We start from the raw sequence: 21147 nt of genomic DNA, 5'->3' as shown, positions 1-21147 counted from the left end.
AAACGCATTTTTATAACGACAAGACAGTATAAAAAAGCAACCCAAAAATTTATTTAACCTACTCAGCACAACCACTGCTTGAATCCAACTGAACGTTTGTCCACCTCACTGAATCGCCTCGTTAATATAACATTCCCCTATGCGGAGAAATGTAATATAACGGAGGTAATAAAGTTTTTAAGCAAAGTTTGGGGTGTCCTGGTATTAAATGATATAAACTCTTCAAACTTGCAATTTTCCTGTAGTTTATAACAGTCTTGAATTATAATCATCATATGTTAAAATTTATGTACAGTAGGCAATAGCATAAGCGGTTGTCAAGCCAAAGGCCATAGTGCCATCAGTTGTAAATGGTTTGCACGGTTGTCCTATTGTTGTCCTAATAATAACCTTATGTTATCATAGTTTCAACTGAACCTGGGTACCTTAATTTTCAATAAAATTGTTATTAACATTTTGCGACTGTCAGATGTCTAGTTTGCATAAAAAAAAATCAATTTTGCTCCAATATCATACAGAAGGATCCATCCCTTAGCCCCATCACTGCCGCCGTGCAATGTATTGTAATTGTGTTGTATTCTACCCATGATGAGATGGCAGTTGAAGTAAGAGTAGTTACCCAATAACTACTCTTTCGTAACAAGATTTTTAGAATGGTATTAGGGCCTACTAACTCTGAATAAAATATATGTTTGGCGCTGAATTTCCACTATGTCACCCAACAGACATGCGACTATATAAGGTAGGCCTATAAAAGGAATTTAAAGTTAAAGTATTTATGCAAAATACCAACATAAAGCAAGGAGTTATAACTGTTATAACTCCTTGCATAAAGTAACCAACAAAATTGCAACTATATCACGAGCAATAAAACTTAACTCTGCTGATCAACAGGGTATTTTGTACTCTTCGACATAATCTTTAAAGTGCTTTAAGACTTCGTCTTTAGTCAGGTGATAGCGATTTAGGTCGTACTCGTGGCACCCATATTTGTTTTTCGGATTTTCCTTCACATACGCCTCCATTTTTTCTGTAACTTCGTCGGTCAGTTCCAGGCCAAAATGATCGTATATTTTCTTCACAACATCCATAGGCGATGTTGCGAGGTCGTCATACGCAATGTCGATGAATCTGTGCTCCAGCTCTGGGTTGTGTTTCCTGTAATTCATCATCTGTATTCCACCGTGGCAGAATGAGTTACCCAATACCTCTCTGCCAATTTGCTTCAAGTCCACGTCATCTTTCTCGTAAGTGAGTAGCTTGAAGTTTTCGCGGACAGAACACAGGGAGGCAACGGTTGTACTCGGATTGCGGTAGGTGTGGACGAAGATTGCGTCAGGATAGACCTTAAGTGCGACAGCCAAATACAGACTGTGGAAATTCTCTTTGAAAACCATCCGTAGATCGCTGTTTAGAAATTCTGCAACAAAAACAACACATTGTTTCAATTCTGCCGAAAAGTTTAATTCAGTTATAACAATAAATTCTCTTTTTTTAAAGGTATAGCACGCTAGTAGAAAATAAGAGAGGCATTGCTTATTAACAAAAAGGAGCAGTTATTTGCATGTATTTTTATAACCAGTTAGAAACTCACCTCTACTATGTAATATAAGCTGAGTCTGCTGCTTATGGAAACGATAAGCCTCAAGCATTTCGTCATTCGTTCTCGCCTCCATCCATTTTACATACTCTCTACAGTCCGAGAGTTGGAAAGCGCAATCCTTAAACACACCGATGTTATGGAATAGATAGAAATCTTCTTCGGGACCGCCAGCTTCATAGCGGTGCATGGTTTTGAAAGCAGGACTGGTGACGTACATTCTGGCTGAATAAAAATTCTTTCAATAAGTACTGAAAGCATAATTAAGAATTAGTTACATATTAGACATTTTTGGCCCATCCAAGTTGTCATATGACAATAACTGTGGAAATAATTTAGATTAATTGTAAAGCAATATCATTTTTAAGTTGCTTACCTTTTGCCTGTGTAGCTTTCATAATCCGTGGGTCCTCGACGCCGGTATCAGCATCTACAACTGGTTGCAAAAGTTCATAATACTTGAGGCATGTATTTAGAGGATCAGAGAATAGGAGCTTTTGGAGGAAAGTAGTTCCAGTGCGACAAGGACCAATAATGAAAATCGGCTTTTTGATTGGGATCTGAAATAGTTTTAACAAGAGCAACAGTACATAGCATAAGGTCTCAACATATTCAAACTTGTAGCCATATTTATCGCCACTTCGGCTGAGGTTACCCTGTACCAGGGCCACCAAAAGCTTAATTATTTTACTAGATATTGACAGATATGTCTCACTTTTTTCAACTGTACAACGATAAATTTGGCATGTAATTAATTTCATCACTCACTTGGCCTCTAGAAAAGCGTAGACTGAGGCTGATATGCTGTTTTGCTGGCCTCAGGAAAGTGATATCGACCACGGCTTATATACACTCTAATTTCACTTGTTTCCGTTTTACAAGTCATCACAACGGCTGTAAAAAGTTTTAAATAGTGCTTTTTATCCCAGAAATCACATCATACATTATACTATGTGATTGGGCTCCATATAAACATGAATCGGATTTTCTGTTTAATAACTAATGCAATTTAATGGGTTTTTTTTAAATCTTTTTCTTGCTCATTGTAATACTTTGTACCAACAGTTAAAACATTAATTTGTAGACGTGATGATATTTTTATTATGAGTGTATTTATATATCTATTTACCCAGCCTTTTTGTTATGCATGAAAGCCGTGAACAACGAAACATTTTGCAAAATAAATAAATAAATAAATGTCATTCGTAGAGAGTAGGATGTTCTAATTTCCACATTAACAGAAAAGCTAATTTCTTTGAGGATGTTACCGCACATTTAAATAATGTAACATACACGTGTGCAAAATGAGAAAAAAAAGCTGGCCTGGATTAGTAAATATTTTAAGCGCACATAGACTGAGCCTCAAGTGAAAATGAAATATAAATTAGGACACAAAGAAACGTGCAGCCCACATGGAACCCATTAACATCACGTACCAATATTTCCGAAAATGTAGACATGCGGGACAAAAATATTACTAGGAAGATACTCAGAGCATAGTTTTAACATCGTCAGCATGAGGGTCACGAAATATGAGCCATGTTGTCAGTGATAACTGGGTAAATGATAGATCCAGTGTTCAGATAAATTAACATCTAGTTTTGCATACTTGACTAAGCTGCTATAATAATTATAAGGACGTCGTTTTTGTCCTTTCCGTCTACCACATGTACATGTATATGTACATAAGTGAAGAATGAAGACTGCTAATTACAAAGTTGAGACCAATGGTGAAATTTGTTTTGAATTGGCCAAATAAGATTGATTTCGAGTCAAGAATTTCGAAGGTCTAGAGCACTCGATGGGTAATCGACCTTCCGCTCAGTCTCAAGGTGATGACTCTTCGAAAGGCATAAACACAAAATTTTAAGAAAGGGACAAATTTAACCATGTATGTCAACAAAACATCCCTTTGGTTCTATAGATGAGGTATATAGGCCTATGCACATGTATACTAACCTTGTTTAAGTCAACTGCCGGCAGTCGTCTAGATATCGCTAGTCTGTTTTTAAGGACGTCAACCCAGCGTCTTTCTATCCACTGTCTTCCTGCCAAGGTGAAAGCTTTGTCTTCACGAAAGCATCTCAGTAATAAGGTAAATCCTTCATACCACCAGTGACCGGTGAGTGTATCTGATAACAGCAACTCGCGGTCTTCTTCAGAGAAATGACTCAAAATACTTTCTTCTGTGAGAGGAACAGGCGATCCGCGGGACATTATGCAATGTAAGCAATTAAAGAGATACGTTTACGCGAAAGGCAAAACAAGTAGGGCTACATGTACGTATATTTCACAAGACTTCCTGTACTTAGCTTACGCTGAGAGAAATTGGTATCAAACAGCTCACCGAGGAAGTCACTTACAACGTAAAATACCTCAGTTATTTGCCGTACGTCGATGGCAGAGTTTGAGTCCCTGATGCGTCTTAGAATGATAAGGACAGCTCTTTTTATCGCTCGCAAAATAATGTGCATTAACTCAAATGACATCGACTAAGTTCGTGACGTGTGACGCAATTTAACGAGTGCAAGGAGTGATGAAAGGATAATTGTTATTGGATAGTGAATGTAAAAATCTAATTGTCCTGTAAGAGGGCTTGTTAGGATTTAGTTTGGATTTAGATTTATTGCTCATGTACTCTTCCATGTCTGAATGTCTGATCATCAGTTGGCCGAAGAAAGAATTTTGAAAGTAACATCCTCAGTAAGTGGATATTTTTTTTGAAGAGTAGTGGTGTTTTGAACTATCATCAGTAAAGGGTGTTTTGGCATGAAAATGGGTTATGTTACTCAGCGTTTTAAGAATCAATAATTTTCCGAGGACACAAAGATTGATCATTCCTGTATCTTATTCCTCTGGTAAGGGTCCCTCTGACAATCCCATGGCCAGAATTTCAAGCACATTTTAAACTTCTTATATTTTTTTCTTCATCACATACACAAACTCAAAATTGATCTGTTATTTTAAAGGTTTTATTTTACTATATTTATATAAATCTGTTTTGCACAGAAACTGTTATCTTTTAATTATTCTACTGAGGTTTTATTTGCCGAACATACCTCACTTATTTGTACTGTTTAAGAGTTTTTATTTTGTGGCAATGAAAAGAAACCGCACCAGTTTATGCAAAACGAGGTGTATTTATAATGCCTGGATTTTTAATATTCTCGTGCCAACATATGATGAATGGTTGCCTAGGCATCTTATGCTTGTTGCATTATTCTAAATCAACCAAAAAAAGAATAACTGTATATGTCAAAAACGCGTCTCAGTAAATCGTCTGTGAACACACCCAAGGGGTCAAGTGTTTGTCTGATGATTTTGAAAATGGTTAAGTCGAAGCCGTAGCCTCTTCTGATCCGCTGTTTTAGGGATGGGAAATGCAGGAATCCTTTCCCCCAGTGTGGTAATCCATTTAGGCCGTTCTGATCCCACGCCGTCACAATCTGAAACCACAACGACAATTAAAAAGAAGTTACATTGCTTTGGTATGGCATATCATATCTCGTTAAGATGACAAAATAGAAAAAAACTGTATTCCGTCGATGGTATAAATTAAGAGAATAATAATAATAATAATAATAATAATAATAATAGTGGTGGTGTGTGATGAAAAAGTGTTAAGGACTGTTGCAAGTATTTGCGTATAACATGTAACTATGCTCATCGTTTGTGACAGATTAAACGTTTTAAATTAGCCATATTTTGAGTAAAACATACCTCTGATTGGAATCTATTAGTTTGCCTTACATGATCCGGAGGACCCGGACGTCTGTGCACGTGGAAGGATGAGAAGTAGCTGTGATCCACTGTCTGCTTTTGTTTACTCCACCCCAATGGTACCGAACCAGGGCAGATGAGGCAGTCGGTTCCCTTGAACCATTTAAAGATGCCCTCCTCCATCGCCTGTACGCCATTCCGGTAAGATGCTTCGTTAAGATACGAAGATAGAACCTGGAGGTGTATAATTGTATAATTACGTTTTTTTTTTTCAAAGAAAACTTTATTCTTTGCAGTGGTTCACATCTGATATTAAAAAAGGCCATTGTGGTCGAAATCTGATATTCAGATTCTTTAATTGTAAAATATTTCACTACTATTGGAGGTTAAGGATTATCTTTGGGCAAATAGTCTCTCACATGAGAAATGTATCAAAATCATGAGCCATTGCATTCGATATATTCTATTTGTATATAAAGGTTGTGTATTTGTCGTAAATAATGTACAAAAGAAAGGCGTTTGATGATTCCAAGGCTGTCGTTCGCATGTACATATTATGCATTTACCTATCATATTCTATATACTGTATATTCAACATTGTATGTGTTATTCCATACAATGATATCCTTTTTATATTTATAACATTATGAAGCTCTTGATTGAAGAGTTATCGTTTTTCATTAAGTCTTCCAACATCTTTCACCACCGAACAGCGTGTCTTACCCGAAGAGCCTTCGCTCCTGCGGCGAAAGTCGGGTCGTTCACCATGTATTCTATGGTCTTCGCTAGAGAGATAAAAGAGGCTGGGACTTGTATGGCTTGAGTGAGTGGCAACTCGGCGTGAGCAGGGAAAGTTAACTGGATTTTGAACGCATCCTAAAATAATGAAGAACAGTTTCATTAGCTATGTTATTGTAATAGACTTGAGAAAATCCTTTGGCTATAGCTACTTATATTTGTCTGGTCTTACCAACCAATATTTCGTCTGCTTGCAGTCCGACTTCATCAGGGAATGAGGTTGTGATAGGTGTGACAACCTATCACCCCCTCGAGGGGTGAGGATCTGACCAACTAGCACACCAGAGGGGGTGATAGGTAAATTTAAATTTTGTGTACTACTTTGGAGGCCCCTGCGGCATCAGAGGGTACATTACATGCAAACTCATTGACAGCAGCAAGTTTAAGTTTGCCACGCCAACCACAGACGCGCAGGCAAGTCAGCCGACTTTTGTGGCCACTGAGGACCAAACGCGATACAGACATGCTTAGAGATTTAAGAATGACGCATCGGCTCTAAAACACAGGTTGGTATTATAATAGCTCTGGCAGTTCCAGGATTTTGCTAAGGAGGGCACATAGAGAGAAGCACTTTGCCTTTCCTCGCTCGGCAAATGTAAACCAGTAGACGTGGACAGGCCGGACAGCTTACTTTAATATGTAAAGGAAAGGAATAAAATATAACAAAATTGCTTGATTTTGCTTCGTTTCGCTTGATGTACCTTAATTTATGGAGGAGGATGCTTCCGCTGATAAGGGGGGGGGGGAGGGGGGGGGGGGGCTTGCTGTGTGCACTTCCACCTTATCCGCCATTGAAAGAGGAGATAATGCACGAACACACCTGACTCACAGACACCTTTGTAATGTTTGGAAGATATTGGGGTCTTTCGTCGTCTACAGTAAACTCCACGGAACCAGAGGCTGGTTTAATAAGCCTAGAAATAAAAAAGGAAGCCATTTTCATCAAAACCATACATTTCATCCTAAAACGTATTTGAGATCAAAATAAGCAATTTTGCATAATAGTGTTAATTATTAGCAACGATATTTAAATTTGATAGATCTATTATAAATCAATATACACCGGTTCGTTTTTTCTGAAAATTTACAATACACTCAAACCATTCTGAAAATAATATTCTGGCAATTTTACATTTTCTGATAGGTAGGTGAAATCAAATACTTATCTCCACGAAAAAAGCTTTAAAGTAGCGATATTCTTCTAGTGGATTTTACATAATGAAGAGTAAAATTCATAATTCTAACGTATGTAAAATTAAAATTTCAAATTAAATGAGATAGATTTCTGACATTCTGACGTCATCAGAGCATGGTATTAAGTAGGAGCCACCAGAGTTAGGAATTTAATATTCCATGGGAAACAAATAAGTGGTCTAGAGAGGCCAATTGGTTAAAATGTGGTTTAAGCCAAAATTTACTTCAACATCACCAAGTCGTTGGCACTATTCCAGGATTGCGGAACCTTCCCCGTAACAGAGATCACCTTAGCCTCTTCTGCTGTCAGTGAGTTGTACGGAGCGTACATCGCAAATGTCAGGTAGTTGTCTAGTACTGTGTCACGGATGAAGTCCGGGTTAAACAGGTTCCTCATTGGTGTGAATACGTTCCGAATGATGACGTCCTCTTGTGGGACAACCTAGATAAATTTATAGCCATAATAGTAATAGGATGCTTCAGACCACGTTCAGATTCAGACATCGTAACAGCTGGATCGATCCATCTCTGCTGGGGATTCTCGCTTAAGTCCATTCAGAGTAGTAAGCTTACCCCCTAGGAACTCGGGGAGGCGTGTCAGAAATTTAAGCTGATTACAGTGATTGTACTTAGGGTGAATCTCCCATAGAGTTGGATCGATCCAGCTCAGGCCTACCCAACTAACAGTCTCAGCACCAAATGATCCCGAATTCACCGGTAGATCGGACCACACTACCCGTTTTCAAGGTGTGCGTCAGTACGCATTTCACAGTATCATACCCCGGAACAAATTTTTGAGATGAGATGCACTACTTTCCAACCCTGCTGAGAATCATCACTATCACATTGCGTACTAGGCAAGAGTGGTGTCGTGTCTGATACTTCGAAGCATGTACTGATACACACCTTGAAAACGGGTAGTGTGGTCCGATCTACTGGTGAATTCAGGATCATTCGGTGCCGAGTCTGGCAGTTGGGTATTGCAGCTAGTACGATGGTTTGTCTAAACGCTCCCTTTGAGACAACTTACTGTAGTTTCCAATGGTTATTTTTGATAGTCAACGATAGAATTTTAACTCCGCCATCGAAGGAGTTCATGTTTTCATGGACCTAGTTTCTTTGTGGTAATATCATCTTAAACAAGCTTTTCATAAATTGTAATGAAATGTTCATGGTACATGTAAGAGCCGATAAAAATCTGCACTGCATCGGGGTGTTTCTTTATTTTCAAAATGATTTTTATTGCCTTGCACGCATGAAGGTCTTCGATCAAGATTTGTGTACATCGTGTAACAAATATGATTTATTGTATAATCTGGCAGATTTTCCATTCCTGGCGCTTCCTTCAAACTAGGCTTCTTACGTTTATTTAAAAGTGTTGCCATAATCATATACACATAGTAGGCCTTTAAGTTCATCTGACGAACATGGCAACATTTTCAATCTTGGAATTGGACCGGTATTTGGGAACGGTAGTAAGAGAACTAGAAATCGCTAGAATCACTTACTCTAAGCTCAATTTCAAAAAGAATCCCAAGAAGCCCAAGGTTGCATCTTAACGCTCTCATAATATCGATGTCTGTGTCTTGGCTGAACTCTCTGACGTCCCCCCATCCATCAACCAGCCGCGCTCTCGTCATGAAGCCACCAATGGATGGTGCATTACTGATAGCATTCTATGTGAAGAGATGAAAAATGGATCCGAGGCCAATGAAAATATTAAAATATTGTATCATGACAAAGAATTGTTCGTGAAATATACTACGTGTACCTGGTGACCCAATTGGAGGTCAGCACTGGAGTCAGTTTACTGATCACCTCTTACACCCACACCATTTGGGCTTGGCCATGTGGTCTACATGGGTCCCACTAAACCGGCAAGTGGGCAAAAGTTAATAATAATAATAATTTATTTTTCTATGGCGCATTCCATTAAAAATCTCAATGCGCCTTACAACATTCACTTAAAAGAGCTAAATAACACAATACTAATATAAGAACACATTACAATTTTAAAGGACTAAGAACTAATTTAAAGAACCAATTATTCATATTCTAAAATGATAAGAAACTAAAGTGACAACATTTAAAATTAATCATAAAATTACAGTACACCTTATTAAAAACTAAAATTAACTATATGATAGTTACTGATAGTCTATTCTAAAAATATGAGTCTTCAAAAGCTTTTTAAAAGTATCTATGTCACCTGCTGCTCGTATTTCAGAGGGTAAGATGTTCCAAACTTTGGGTGCATATATCATAAATGCCCTTTCACCGTAAAATTTACCAGCTTTTTTCTCTAAGACACTGTGTTCTAAAAGTAAATGACTAAAAGTTGAAGACCTGGTAACTCTTCCATGCTGATGTTGCTTCATAAGTTCTGAGATATAAAGTGGTTTATTCTCAGTGACTGCTTTAAAAATGACACATAAAATTTTAAATAAAATTCTCTCTCTTACTGGAAGCCAGTGAAGTTCCATCAAAACAGGTGTTATATGCTCTCGGCTGTTCCATCCCATTTTAGTTACCAGCCTAGCTGCAGAATTTTGAATTAATTGAAGTTTGTTCAGATGATTTTTGCCTAAACCATATAAGTGACTGTTGCAATAATCAAGCTTAGAAGTAATGAAAGCATGGACTAGTTTTTCAGTTGAAGTTTTGTCCAGTAAGTCACGTATCTTACTAATTCGCCAAAGTGAGTATAATGCCGATTTGCAAATTTCAGAGATCCGTCTATCCATAGTTGCATACTGATCAAAGGTGACACCTAAATCTTTCACATAGCTAGATGGATTGATATTGACACCACCGATACAAATATCAGATTTCATTGCATTTCCACTGTCTGACTTAGACCTTGATGTAAACCATATTAGTTCAGTTTTTCCATCATTTAGTGCTAGCATGTTTGTTTTCATCCAATTCCGGATCTCAACTGGACAAGTTTCTATTGAGGTGATAGCCATGGAGCGATTACTTTCACTTGTGACATAAATTTGAGTGTCATCAGCAAAAATGACAGTGTTGAGACCATGTTTAACTATAATGTCTTCTATTGGTAGCATAAGAGCAATGGACCTAGCACAGACCCCTGAGGGACACCATACTCTAAAATAGTGGGCTCTGATAGCATTTGTTGCATATATATTGGGTTTAACAATTGCCAATATAATACACAAAGTCCAAATAAAATCCCCAAAATGCACAAAAATTACATCAACCCGTATTTGAGTTCTGAGTTTCTAACTCTTGTAATGTTGATAGAGAAATATGAAATGTATAAATGACTAACGTGCATCGTATACGATAAATTAATAAATACATAAATTCATTTCTGTACTGAAGCCAAACTTATAAAAGGCAGCATCATGTAATTAACTCATATCTTACATGTGATGCCGTGGCAATAGCGCCCCCTATCGTAGTGTCATAGATGAGGGGTCCTGGCGGGAAGGCGTAACCCTGTTTTTCCAGTTCACTTATCAACTCTCCCTGCGTAACTCCAGCAGCCACTGTCACCGACGAGAATGGTCTGACTGTGCCGTCCAATGCCTGCGTCCCCTAAGGATGGTTTTAAAACAAAATGTATTGTTATTTTTATTAATAATATAAAATTATTACAATATAGAATTAATCACAATTACACTGTATGTTGAATACAAAATTAAAAAGACATTATTGTTTACGTCAAAAACAAACAATGCGCTATTTATTCTTTCTGTTGAAAACCCAGTAAAAAGACGTAGGAAGAACTCAAAGATTTCTGGAACAGAATAACTGAAGATGGATGGTTTTAAAACGTAAGCATATCGTTATATTTTATGCCCTTTCCACAATGTAGGCCTACATACAAGTGAAATCGAGCGTTATACTTGCTAGTACATGTAAGTCTGGGATAACAGCATCACCTTCAAAAACGCATATCATCTATTATTTTAAGCGTGCTTTGCGTGAAAGAGACAAATGCCATCCATGATTATCAATAAACTCTACGAACATGTACTTTCGTCTTTAAAGTTCAACTTTCTTGTAATTGTTATGTAGCCCATAACAACTTGCCAACTGACTAATACCACGTACATACATGTGTATATAATCCCTTGTGTCCAATGAAAGGTAGTCTACCAAGCTCGAATGATGAAAACAGAAAAAAAAAGATCTAGAGGAAGTGGGATTTTAAAGCCCAGGATATCGCAACTGAAAATTGTTACAGGATATTTCACATCAAAGCCAGCATCACACGAAATAGTGTGCTCATTGAAAGGTAGTCTGCGAAGCTTAAATGATGACAACAGAAAAAGATCAAGATCAAGGGCTTTCAACATTTTTATTTCACATCAATGCAGGCACCACACGAAAAATAGTAGTGAATTTCGAGGGACGTTTTTGAGCGGCATACAAGCTGACAGTTTTAAGATTATTATACATGTACATGAGCTCTTTTTGTCAATGTATGGCAGAAACTGACATTTATTCAGGCTATTTTATCCACCATTTTGAAAGTCTATGTAATAACTTTAAATGGTTGATTTAGTTTGTAAAATGACATGATAAAGACAGCTTTCAAGGAGGACCTTTTTTTTTCACAAGAAACAAAACTTCAGCAAGTCTCAATTTTACACATAGATATCCCTCTGCAGTGGTATAAAATGATTACTTTATAGCAACGAAGGTACTAAAACGCGGTTATTTTTCCTGAATTGAAGACGCCTTCAATTTTGGTTTTAAGAGACCAACTTCGGTCTAAATTTCCTTGGTGAAATCGGTCCCTGGATCCTTAGATGGAATATCCAGGGGTTTGTCCCGTGATGAATGTGTTCAAAAGACAAATCAACAACTGGAATAAAACACATTAGCACTCACCTCCGGATGAAGAATTATCCTTTTTCCTTCATCAAGTATCAGTTGTGTTATATTTAAATTGATATGCCCACGGTCGGCCCAAATAGGTTCAGATGAATGCGCGCTTCCCACGCCGCGCACTTGTCGCCGGCACTGCAGAGCAGCACGCACCGTTCTTTGTACCTATAGCAGAAAAATAAAATCCTAAAGCTATTAACACTAGTTGCATAATCATCATGCATGTCATACCTTCTTTAAACGGCATTTATGTTTTTAAGAACTACAATAAAGGAGGTTAATGTACATGTATGTTTTGGAATTTTTAGGTAAGTCTTAATGGTCATTGTCAGTCAATAATTTTTACAATACGACACTCAAGTATAAAATGCAATAGTTAAAAGAAAGTTCCATACTAAAGTATTATTACATCATTACCCAGTATATCATTTTGGCTTTTAAAGATATACACATCTATGAAACCTAAAGCAAAGGGAGTTAATGCATTGCCTATCTTTTATACGAGTTAAAAATCATCGTTGCATACCTGAAATCGAAAATATATACAATGCGGAATCTAAATGTTGGGGCTTAAAAAATATAAATATTTAAAATGTGTGTTCAGTCAGTTACAATTTTACGTAATCGTATCAAAGCTCAAATTAAAAACCTAAAGGGCGGATAGAATCAATAAACCACGGTTTCTATGATCGTTAAAACATCATGACGTCAGATGAAAATAATGCACATACCTCCTCAGCTGACTTTGGTTTCGCCACGAACACGTGATCATAACTGACGAGTTTCTCCCAGTTAGTAAAGGACTCTAGTTGGACAATCGGCGATGGTCCAATAAAATCCTGCAGGCATTTCTGTATACCCAAAAACTCGGACGGCGTAGATATATCTGACAAATATAACGGATTCAAAGCAAGTTTGCGTGGAGTTTAAAGCGGTGGAAGAACATAGGGTTTGTGTGCAAAAGAATAGATTCAACCGTCTTCATTGATTGGAATGTGGAATAGTGTCCCTGTTTCATAAAAAAAAAAAACGTTCATGCTATTTAACTACTATGCATTTATCTTGAACTGAAATAGATCAAATTTATGGTCTTAAAATTAGACCTACTTTCTGGCTATAGATATTTTGTGATACCAGCCCCTGGGCCTACTTGTACCTTCTACGAGGGCCACAGATCAATTTTTCACTAGATATTCACAGATATGTTTCTGGCTAATTCATAGCACATTTCTACACTGTGAAGTGCACATACATGTAATTAATATGGCCTTGATATAGGGCATCCTGGGCCTATTTTGCAAGTAAAGTTGCTCGTGACGTGACACGCTACCCCTTTATAGCAGCTTTCAGTGCGAGTTCTCAGGTGGGAGCATTTTTATTAGAGGCGACCAGAAAACAGATTCTTAGACCGATCTCTTCACACAATAGTATCTTTAAAATATCAAATGTGTAAGACATTTTACATCCCATTTCAGTGATCAGTTTTAAAGATATTTAACTTTCCATTTCAGGAAAATTTTCAGGCTGAAAATGTAGTAACGTCACTTAAAAGGGGTCTACACGACAACTCTGTTGTGTTCTAATAATCGCCCTATTTATCACCAAATAAGGAAAAAATCAACTCACAGTTTATGAAGCGGAGACGAAAAAATATGTGGTTTCAATACTCAGTGCTTCTGTAGGAAATTTAGACCTCTTTTCAATCTGTGCTTCCCACCGATGAGTAGCAACCCGCAGGTGAACGCTTTATTGCGTAATACGCAAAATATAACAATGAAAAATGTTTTTTGTTGTTTACTGGGTCGAATAAATAGTATGGCAGCGATTTACATGTACTTTGTACTCAGGTAATTTAAAAGCAGCTCACATATAAGGGTACACTGTTTTAAAAAATGCACCTCAAAGACACACACACACACACACACACACACACACACACATAAACCTACACACATATGTCCTCGAGAAGAGAAGACAATAGTTTCGATTCTAAATTAACTATCGACTGCAAGTACCTTTGTAAGACTGAGCATTGCCTGCTTATTCTCTGTCAAGTCCAGTATATCGAGGGACTAATCATGGGCTTCAGAGCGACGAAGGGACTATTCCCACGCTTTCATATATTGATCATTGTTATCATCAAAACTTTCATGACATGTGGTCTTATGACATTCAACTTTGATGAGAAAACAGTTTCATTAGCTCTGTATGTATCAAATTAAATCATTGTTTTTCTTTTTATCAAATTTAATATGCATGCGGGGGAATTAAGTCACCGTCCCTTTCGATCCATTCCTCGTCGTGGTCTTAAGGTGCATTGGGCAGAAAACGAAGTCCCCGACCTAGCTTTACGATAGCTTACCTGGATTGAATAGCATGCAGGCATAAATGCACGACAACGCAGGAACAACCATACTTGGTCCTTCCCCTGGCAAATCTTATGCTCTACACAGTGTCTTTAGCCCCGTAACTAGAAAGCATCACGTATTGCGAAGAGCGATATCACATAGAGGCTACAATGAATTATGTAGGGCGAGTATGGGCGAGTTATGGAATCAAGACGCTTGCGCGATGCTTTACAGCTAAGGGGCCTTGGTCTCTTTAAAAGTATGTTCACTGAACCGGTGTAATGCCACAACAGGAGGCGCACTTGTTACAGCGCAAAATTGACGGTGGCAACTTTCGGTTGCAAAAATATGTGCATTTGATGTCGTGTAATTTTGTTTACGCTTTTAAGCACACATGCAGTTCAAAATGTTTAAATGAGAAGCTTGCCGATACGTGTGGATACTATGCATTTTGGGGAGTTAAAAGTAGCAGTGGCCTGGAATTTTGAATTTTAAAGTTTAAAATTCCTTTTAATGAGCGTTTAAATTAGCGCATTCTTTGATAATTTCTGCAGCGAAACAGTACTTAAACAGCTACACTGCCTCATGCATACGTGATCGGTAAATATGAAATTGTTTCTCAAAGCCGGCAGTTAATATTCGTCAGTTAAATATCGTCTCTGCGATCAGGTAGTTGATACCCAGATACGACGAAAAATAGTTAAAGGAGATCGATTTTACATAACTACTTACAATGGTTTCTATTGGTATCTAACGTAAATAAGTTTTTACATTATATAAGATATTTAAAAGCGATAAAAGTTTTTAATCCTGCAACATGCTTTGTAGTCATAACAACATCGCATTTAAGTCTTCCGTTAGATTTATACAGTATGTGGCTGTTATTGCGTGCATCTTTTTTGGTCACGGGCTATCTTTATCATCGTAATTTATGTCCATGTATTATTTCAGCAACGCACCTATTGTTGTGTGACAGTTGTGGGACAGTTTCATCGGCCATAAAGATAATAGTCATTCTGTCGTGTCGACCTTAGCGCTTGACCAAGTAAAAAATTATTGCCATATTGATAGCTGTAATGAAGACTATCACGACAGAGACCTTCGCTCGGTCTTGGACATAATAACGATATACACTGTATGTCCAAGGCTCAGTAAAGCATCAAGGTTGTATGTTTAAACAGTACTTAATGATTACCATGGGACTGATATCACCCTGTGCGTGCACGTGGTGATATCAGCGCAGTAATTATATTCAGAATCAGTATGTAGTGAACCATTAATTTATTAGTACTGATAGTCTTCTAAATTTACATACATGAGATATGCATGTCTCATGTATGCAAATTTAGAAGACTATCAGTACTTTCCTACCCTCTACCTGGGCCACAGATTGACTTTTCACAGGATGTTCAAAGATGTGTCTTAAGATAAATAGACGGTTATTTTACTCTCCCATTTTACGCTATATAATCCGCCACCCTGGTAGAGGGTACGATTCCCCTTTGTATGCACATACATGTATGGCAAAGAATGCACTGCTACCCCCAAATCCGATATACACGATAGCGTGCCTCGTCGTCGCTTGGGATGCTATCGTGTATATCGGGCTTGTGGGCAGTGCATTGTTTGGTACACATTATACATATATTCTGTATATAAATCAGGCTGAGTGTAATGATGGCTCGACTGCAGAGGTTTGGCAAACGACCTATAGGTAGATGCAGATATCTACAATTGCCTTGACCTACCTTAGGACCCATTAGATGCAGCAATTGTCCAACATTGAGCTTATGAATAAAAACTTTATCGGTTAAAAATATCAGTGATGGCCAGATTGTATCAAGGGAAAGCTGAAGTGTTATGTATAACAACAATATACCTTAATGCTAATCGAACCAGCACACGCGTTTTCTTTAAACTCATCGCTACTTTCTGCCTACTGGCTTGTGATTTTAATTGCCCCAATTTCTATAAACCGAATTTTGTCACATTTTAATGTTTAGTAGTAATAGTTTATTATCTGTTACGGCGTGACAACAAATATTAAGCATACAATGCACAAGAAAAACCACACAAAAGTGCATAGAGATTATTAAAAATGATGCTTATAACGATATTATACATGTACCGGTACATACCGCCAATATTATTACACAGAATCCATAACAACTTTCACAGGACCGTTACATTACTCATATACACTGTTGAAGTTGAACAACTGATACTGCTCTCTCAGTTTTTTAGTCAGAGAACATTCAAACAGTACATCTCTACATGTAGACAATACAAATGTGCGATATGTGAAAAAAGAGTCGCATGCACGTTGATTGCTTATGGATACATATTTCATGTATTTCAGAAATCGACAACTTAACTGCCCCATTACGTAACTGATTACTGTTCGTGGTCTGTTTGAATCACTGTTTGGTTATATCAAATAATTCTCTCAAGAAAACGTTGGTGAACACCCCAGAAGGATCAAGTTCTCTTTGGACGGCCTTAAATTTATCCAAGTTGTCGCCGTAACTGGACCTCAGGCGTTCCTTTAAGGCTGGGAATACGTGAAGTTCTTTTCCCCAGTGAGGTCTCCCGTACTGACCAAGCTTATCCCATTCCGTCACAAGCTGAAAAAAATTGTCGTTTTCATTCAATTTTGTTGACATTAGGGTATTTTACATATTTAGATTAGTACGTCTATAAGTGCACCAAATAAGTAGGCTTATGATATATATATATATATATATATATATATAACATGAATGTACCATGCTTGATTCGCTTAGCTATATACGCTTGTTACATACAGTTACAAATTGTTCGTGGTACCAGCACGAAACAAATGGAATGCTATTCCGGTTTCATTGTGTAGTATTTCTCTCCCTTAGGCTTCTAAAACGAACTAAAGACACATCTTTCAATGGAATTTCATAATTGAATTTTTTTACAATTATTTCATGATTTCACGTTTTAAATGGGATTTCATTTGACAAAAAGGTTGATATTATTAGGATTTTATATTCTAAAAACTAAGTTAATATTTGCGAATATTCATCAATACTTTAATTTTGTCAACCATGGTGAGGAAATTAAAAAAAATGTTTACATCCTCATTAAAATTAATTTTTTTGCTATATGAATTTAATGCTCATAAAAAAACAAGTCGATACATACGGCTGTTTCGAATGCATGGAACCGCATTAATTCCGATGTGGTAGTTGGTCTGTTATGAATGTGAAAAGATGCATAATGACCGAACTCTCCAGCCTTTCCATGTTCCCTGTGACCCCCAGTCTCAGACTCTGTACAGAGGAGGCAGTCTGCCCCTTTGAACCATCTGAACAATGCCTCCTGCACTGGCTGTATACCCTTCAGGTAGGACGCTCTATTCAACAAGGACGATAAAGCCTGAATATAAAGACGAATTTACGTTACAGATGTACTGGCTATGCATCTGTACTTTTCTTGCAGGTGATAAGGTAGTAATTTTCTATTTAAAAATAGGGGCGTAGTTTGGATAATCATTTCAAAAACTATTTTATCGGCTGGTGGGGTGGTGAGTGAGTGGGGCAGTTTAACTTCCCGTGGTTTTGACAGACGTGGATAAAGAGTCAATATAATAATAATAATAATAATAATAATAATAATAATAATAGAACAGTTTATCAACACAAGAATGGCATGCATGCAAATTCACAATGCAGAATAGAGAAGAAAATATAAGGTAATTTTGTTGAATATTTTTTGTGAGTTCCTTTTGTCTAACCTGTAAAGCCGCTGACCCTGTGGTAAAATTAGGATCAGCGATCGTGTACTCCATATTGGTAACTTCCGGGACTCCGTCAATGGAGACGTGCGCCGCTTGGGTGAGGTTTTGTACAACGGATACAGGAAAAGAGAGCTCGTCTTTGAACACATCCTAGTAAAATTGAAAGTAAAGTGTTATTCCTTTTCTATCCCCCCTTTTTGTACACCAGGACTACCAATGTAAGACAATAAACCAGAGCAGTTGATAATACAACGCCATAATGTAAAATGTGACGTTTTTCACAATATTAATGCGATGTCAATCCTATCAATTAAAAACAAACCAATCTTGCATTTTCTTACAGGCTTTGGTGCCAGCACTTTACTCTTCATCACCTTTGTACATTTATATCCTGTCGAGTTCTAAATGTACTATTTTTACCGTTGAGAGTGAAATACAGCTACAACCATCATTATTTCGAAAGTAGCTAAAAAATCTAAATTCTCAGAATCTCAGAAATCTAAACCCCCAAAACGTATTTATGAATCATAATATGTGACACATTACGATAAGATCAATTCTAGGGATTTAAAACAAAGAGAAGAGATGTAGCTCATTTTCCGGAAAATTAATATTTTGCTAAATTAGGCCTTTAGTGTGGCTTTAAAACAGAAATACCTGACTAAGAGAGACAGCCGTGACGTCTGGGACGGAGGAGGGCCTTTCGTCTTCAAAATTCATCTTGATAGTCGTTGGGTTCATGACCCTTGAAATGTAATGGGATGTGATAAGAACTACTCTTGAAATAAAACCATCCTCCTTTAATGAAATGTTTACTTTGTGTATTATGTTAGATTGCAATTTCTGTGTTTGGGATGGAAAAGACCCCTTTCAAGTGTATAAAACTGTTTTGCGTAACCCCATGTAGTTAAAGTCGTTTACTGCTCTCTTCGCAACTATTTGTCACCGTTAATGTGTTAACACACAGCTGACAGAAGGCATTCCTTTCTTGCCATTATATCGTCATTGTAACTCTTACAAAATATAGGCAATGTGGCTGTAATGAACCCTGTATAATGTTGGTAGGCCAGAAAAAGAAGAAAACAAAAGACCAACACTATCAACACAACAAACACAGAACGTTACCAAAACGTTTTTTCGGTCATATAAACGTTATTTCAACGTTATAATAACATTCTGTATTTGCTGGGAATATGACTTAATAGGCAGACATATTGCATATATTTCAACATTTTCTTTTTTTCAGTTGTTGCATGAAGGAAGGGGATGTATTGGACCTTTAAGCATTTATATTTCCAAATGCTATGGAATAAGGTTTTTATACATGAAGTACTGTTATACCTAAATGAACTACTATAATTAAATGAAAAAAAAATAAAGAAGGCATCCTTATATTCGAATGACATGTAGTGAAGTGTTTCAGATGGATATACGTCAAATAAATAGATAAATAAGTGAAATGAATTGTAGGTATTTTAAACCAAGTAGATATCTGGCATTTTGAGTACAAACAAATATTGTAAACAGTTCTGGGCATAGATAAATTGAAACACCGTTACCATATCAGCACTAAATCATTCCTGCTGTCCCAACTTTTTGGTACTCTTCCTGTACGCAACACTGCTCTGGCTTCTTCTTCCGTAAGTGAGTTGTACGGTGCGTAAAACATATTCACGAAGTAATTTTCCGGTACGAGATCCCGAATAAAGGCTGGACTAAATAAGTTCCGAAGTGGTGTGAAGGCGGTTTGGACGTTTACTTGTACCTGCTGGATAACCTGGAAGTAATATTTTAAAACAGGGCCACATAATACCTTTAGCTCGAAAATTTGCCTCAGAATGTTAGAAACTTTAGACAAAAAACTTCAGTTCAGGATAAATTCCAAAGAAGTTCACTAAAATAAAATAAGTGTTGGTCTGACACAAACTGTGTATTATCAGTCAGCAATTAAATATGTACAATAGTTCATTAAGTTGGACAACAGATTTATATTTGGTCAAACAAGACTAATGATTTGATCTAAATTTTAAAACCAGTTTGCGGGCTTAAGTTATTTTACAAGACTAGTCTCTGATCTTGTAACCTCATACACGGCCAAACATGTACAGTTTTAGTTTAACCTTTATTATTTTACTTTAGATAAATTAAAAATACTAAGATAAGCTGTGTGTGCGTAAACTGATGCACATCACTGGTGTAAAGTAAATAAGAAACTTCACTATATTACAATCTACCATTCTACGGTTTTATCCGATTAAGCCGAATGTATTATCAGCAGGCATAATTCACATTCGGCGTCGCTGTAGAAAAGAAGATTGAAAGCTTGCTATACATGTATGCATAAGGTTAGATAAGACAAACCAATTAGATATATCTATTAAAAATAAAAAAGCACTGTCACTTACTGTCATTTCAATTTCAAATAAAATCCCAAGCATCCCTAAATTGCATCTTAACGCTTTCAATACATCCGCATCTGAGCTTTCGCTGAATTCTCTAATGTCTCCACGGCCATCAACAAGCTTGCCTCCGGTCATATAGCCACCTATCGACGGTTCATGGTAGAACCCATTCTAAGAAAAGGTTCAAACAGTCAAAACATATATAGACATCAAACCACACTTTTTTAAATTTAAAATTCAGAAGGGCTTGCAATCTGCATGAACGAGGTTCCATGTTGTAAAAATCACATCCAAGAGTACAAAAATCACAATTTCGTGGAAAAATTATTGTAAAACATTATTTCTATATTGATATGTTCAAAATAGGATAACAATTCATGAACAAACTAAAACAAATATTGTGAGTTGGGTGTTTTGCTTTTTTGGACACGAAACTCGCTCTGCAAGGTTCGACAA

At 37.0% G+C, this 21147-nt stretch overlaps 3 protein-coding genes across 7 annotated transcripts in view; all 3 read right to left on the bottom strand.

Moving 5' to 3' along the window:
- Window positions 1-29: 29 nt before the first annotated feature.
- On the bottom strand, window positions 30-4070 carry LOC106170373 (uncharacterized). Its single transcript, XM_087010288.1, has 4 exons — window positions 3560-4070; window positions 1977-2160; window positions 1595-1825; window positions 30-1420 (listed from the first exon to the last, which is right to left on the bottom strand). The coding sequence occupies exons 1-4, from the start codon at window positions 3815-3817 to the stop codon at window positions 888-890; spliced, it is 1206 nt and encodes a 401-aa protein (XP_086866414.1). The 5' UTR covers window positions 3818-4070; the 3' UTR covers window positions 30-887.
- A 486-nt stretch (window positions 4071-4556) lies between these two features.
- Window positions 4557-14744, bottom strand: LOC106170357 (uncharacterized). 3 transcript variants are annotated; one of them, XM_013550202.2, is made up of 10 exons: window positions 14538-14739; window positions 12907-13061; window positions 12179-12340; window positions 10706-10876; window positions 8821-8988; window positions 7537-7754; window positions 6939-7032; window positions 6044-6196; window positions 5321-5554; window positions 4557-5046 (listed from the first exon to the last, which is right to left on the bottom strand). In XM_013550202.2, the coding sequence occupies exons 1-10, from the start codon at window positions 14587-14589 to the stop codon at window positions 4828-4830; spliced, it is 1626 nt and encodes a 541-aa protein (XP_013405656.2). In that variant the 5' UTR covers window positions 14590-14739; the 3' UTR covers window positions 4557-4827. The 3 variants fall into 3 exon arrangements, with proteins under 3 accessions (XP_013405656.2, XP_086867934.1, XP_086867935.1); XM_087011808.1 differs by lacking the exon at window positions 8821-8988 and having other exon boundaries at window positions 14538-14744; XM_087011809.1 differs by lacking the exons at window positions 12179-12340; window positions 12907-13061 and having other exon boundaries at window positions 14538-14735.
- A 1696-nt stretch (window positions 14745-16440) lies between these two features.
- Window positions 16441-21147, bottom strand: part of LOC106170365 (L-gulonolactone oxidase) — a 32315-nt gene continuing 27608 nt past the window's right edge. Inside the window, exons 6-11 of one of the 3 annotated variants that reach the window (XM_087011157.1) lie at window positions 20695-20862; window positions 19849-20066; window positions 18947-19034; window positions 18287-18439; window positions 17695-17928; window positions 16441-17147 (exon numbers count right to left, since the gene is read on the bottom strand). In XM_087011157.1, the coding sequence (XP_086867283.1) occupies window positions 16941-17147; window positions 17695-17928; window positions 18287-18439; window positions 18947-19034; window positions 19849-20066; window positions 20695-20862 (1068 nt within the window). In that variant the 3' untranslated portion in view covers window positions 16441-16940. The remainder of the gene's footprint in view (window positions 17148-17694; window positions 17929-18286; window positions 18440-18946; window positions 19035-19848; window positions 20067-20694; window positions 20863-21147) is intronic. The other 2 variants (XM_087011158.1, XM_087011160.1) reach the window with 2 other exon arrangements.

The sequence above is a fragment of the Lingula anatina genome, chromosome 4, assembly GCF_051362555.1.
Source record: "Lingula anatina isolate TDL-2025a chromosome 4, LinAna3.0, whole genome shotgun sequence".
NCBI lineage: Eukaryota > Metazoa > Brachiopoda > Lingulata > Lingulida > Lingulidae > Lingula > Lingula anatina.
Note: the sequence above shows the minus strand (reverse complement) of the source record. Positions and strands in the feature narration are given on the sequence as shown.

Bases quoted from the DNA above. Each gene is read 5' to 3' on its own strand.
- LOC106170357 (XM_013550202.2), bottom strand. From the start codon at position 14,589: ATGGTTGTTCCTGCGTTGTCGTGCATTTATGCCTGCATGCTATTCAAT. The intron at 13,062-14,537 runs GTAAGCTATCGT...TATATTTGTCAG, and splicing joins CTGCATGCTATTCAATCCAG to ATATATCTACGCCGTCCGAG. The intron at 7,033-7,536 runs GTAAATTTTGGC...TTTTATTTCTAG, and splicing joins AACGACTTGGTGATGTTGAA to GCTTATTAAACCAGCCTCTG.
- LOC106170373 (XM_087010288.1), bottom strand. From the start codon at position 3,817: ATGTCCCGCGGATCGCCTGTTCCTCTCACAGAAGAAAGTATTTTGAGT. The intron at 2,161-3,559 runs GTTAGTATACAT...AAACTATTTCAG, and splicing joins CGGCAGTTGACTTAAACAAG to ATCCCAATCAAAAAGCCGAT. The intron at 1,826-1,976 runs GTAAGCAACTTA...ATTTTTATTCAG, and splicing joins GAAAGCTACACAGGCAAAAG to CCAGAATGTACGTCACCAGT.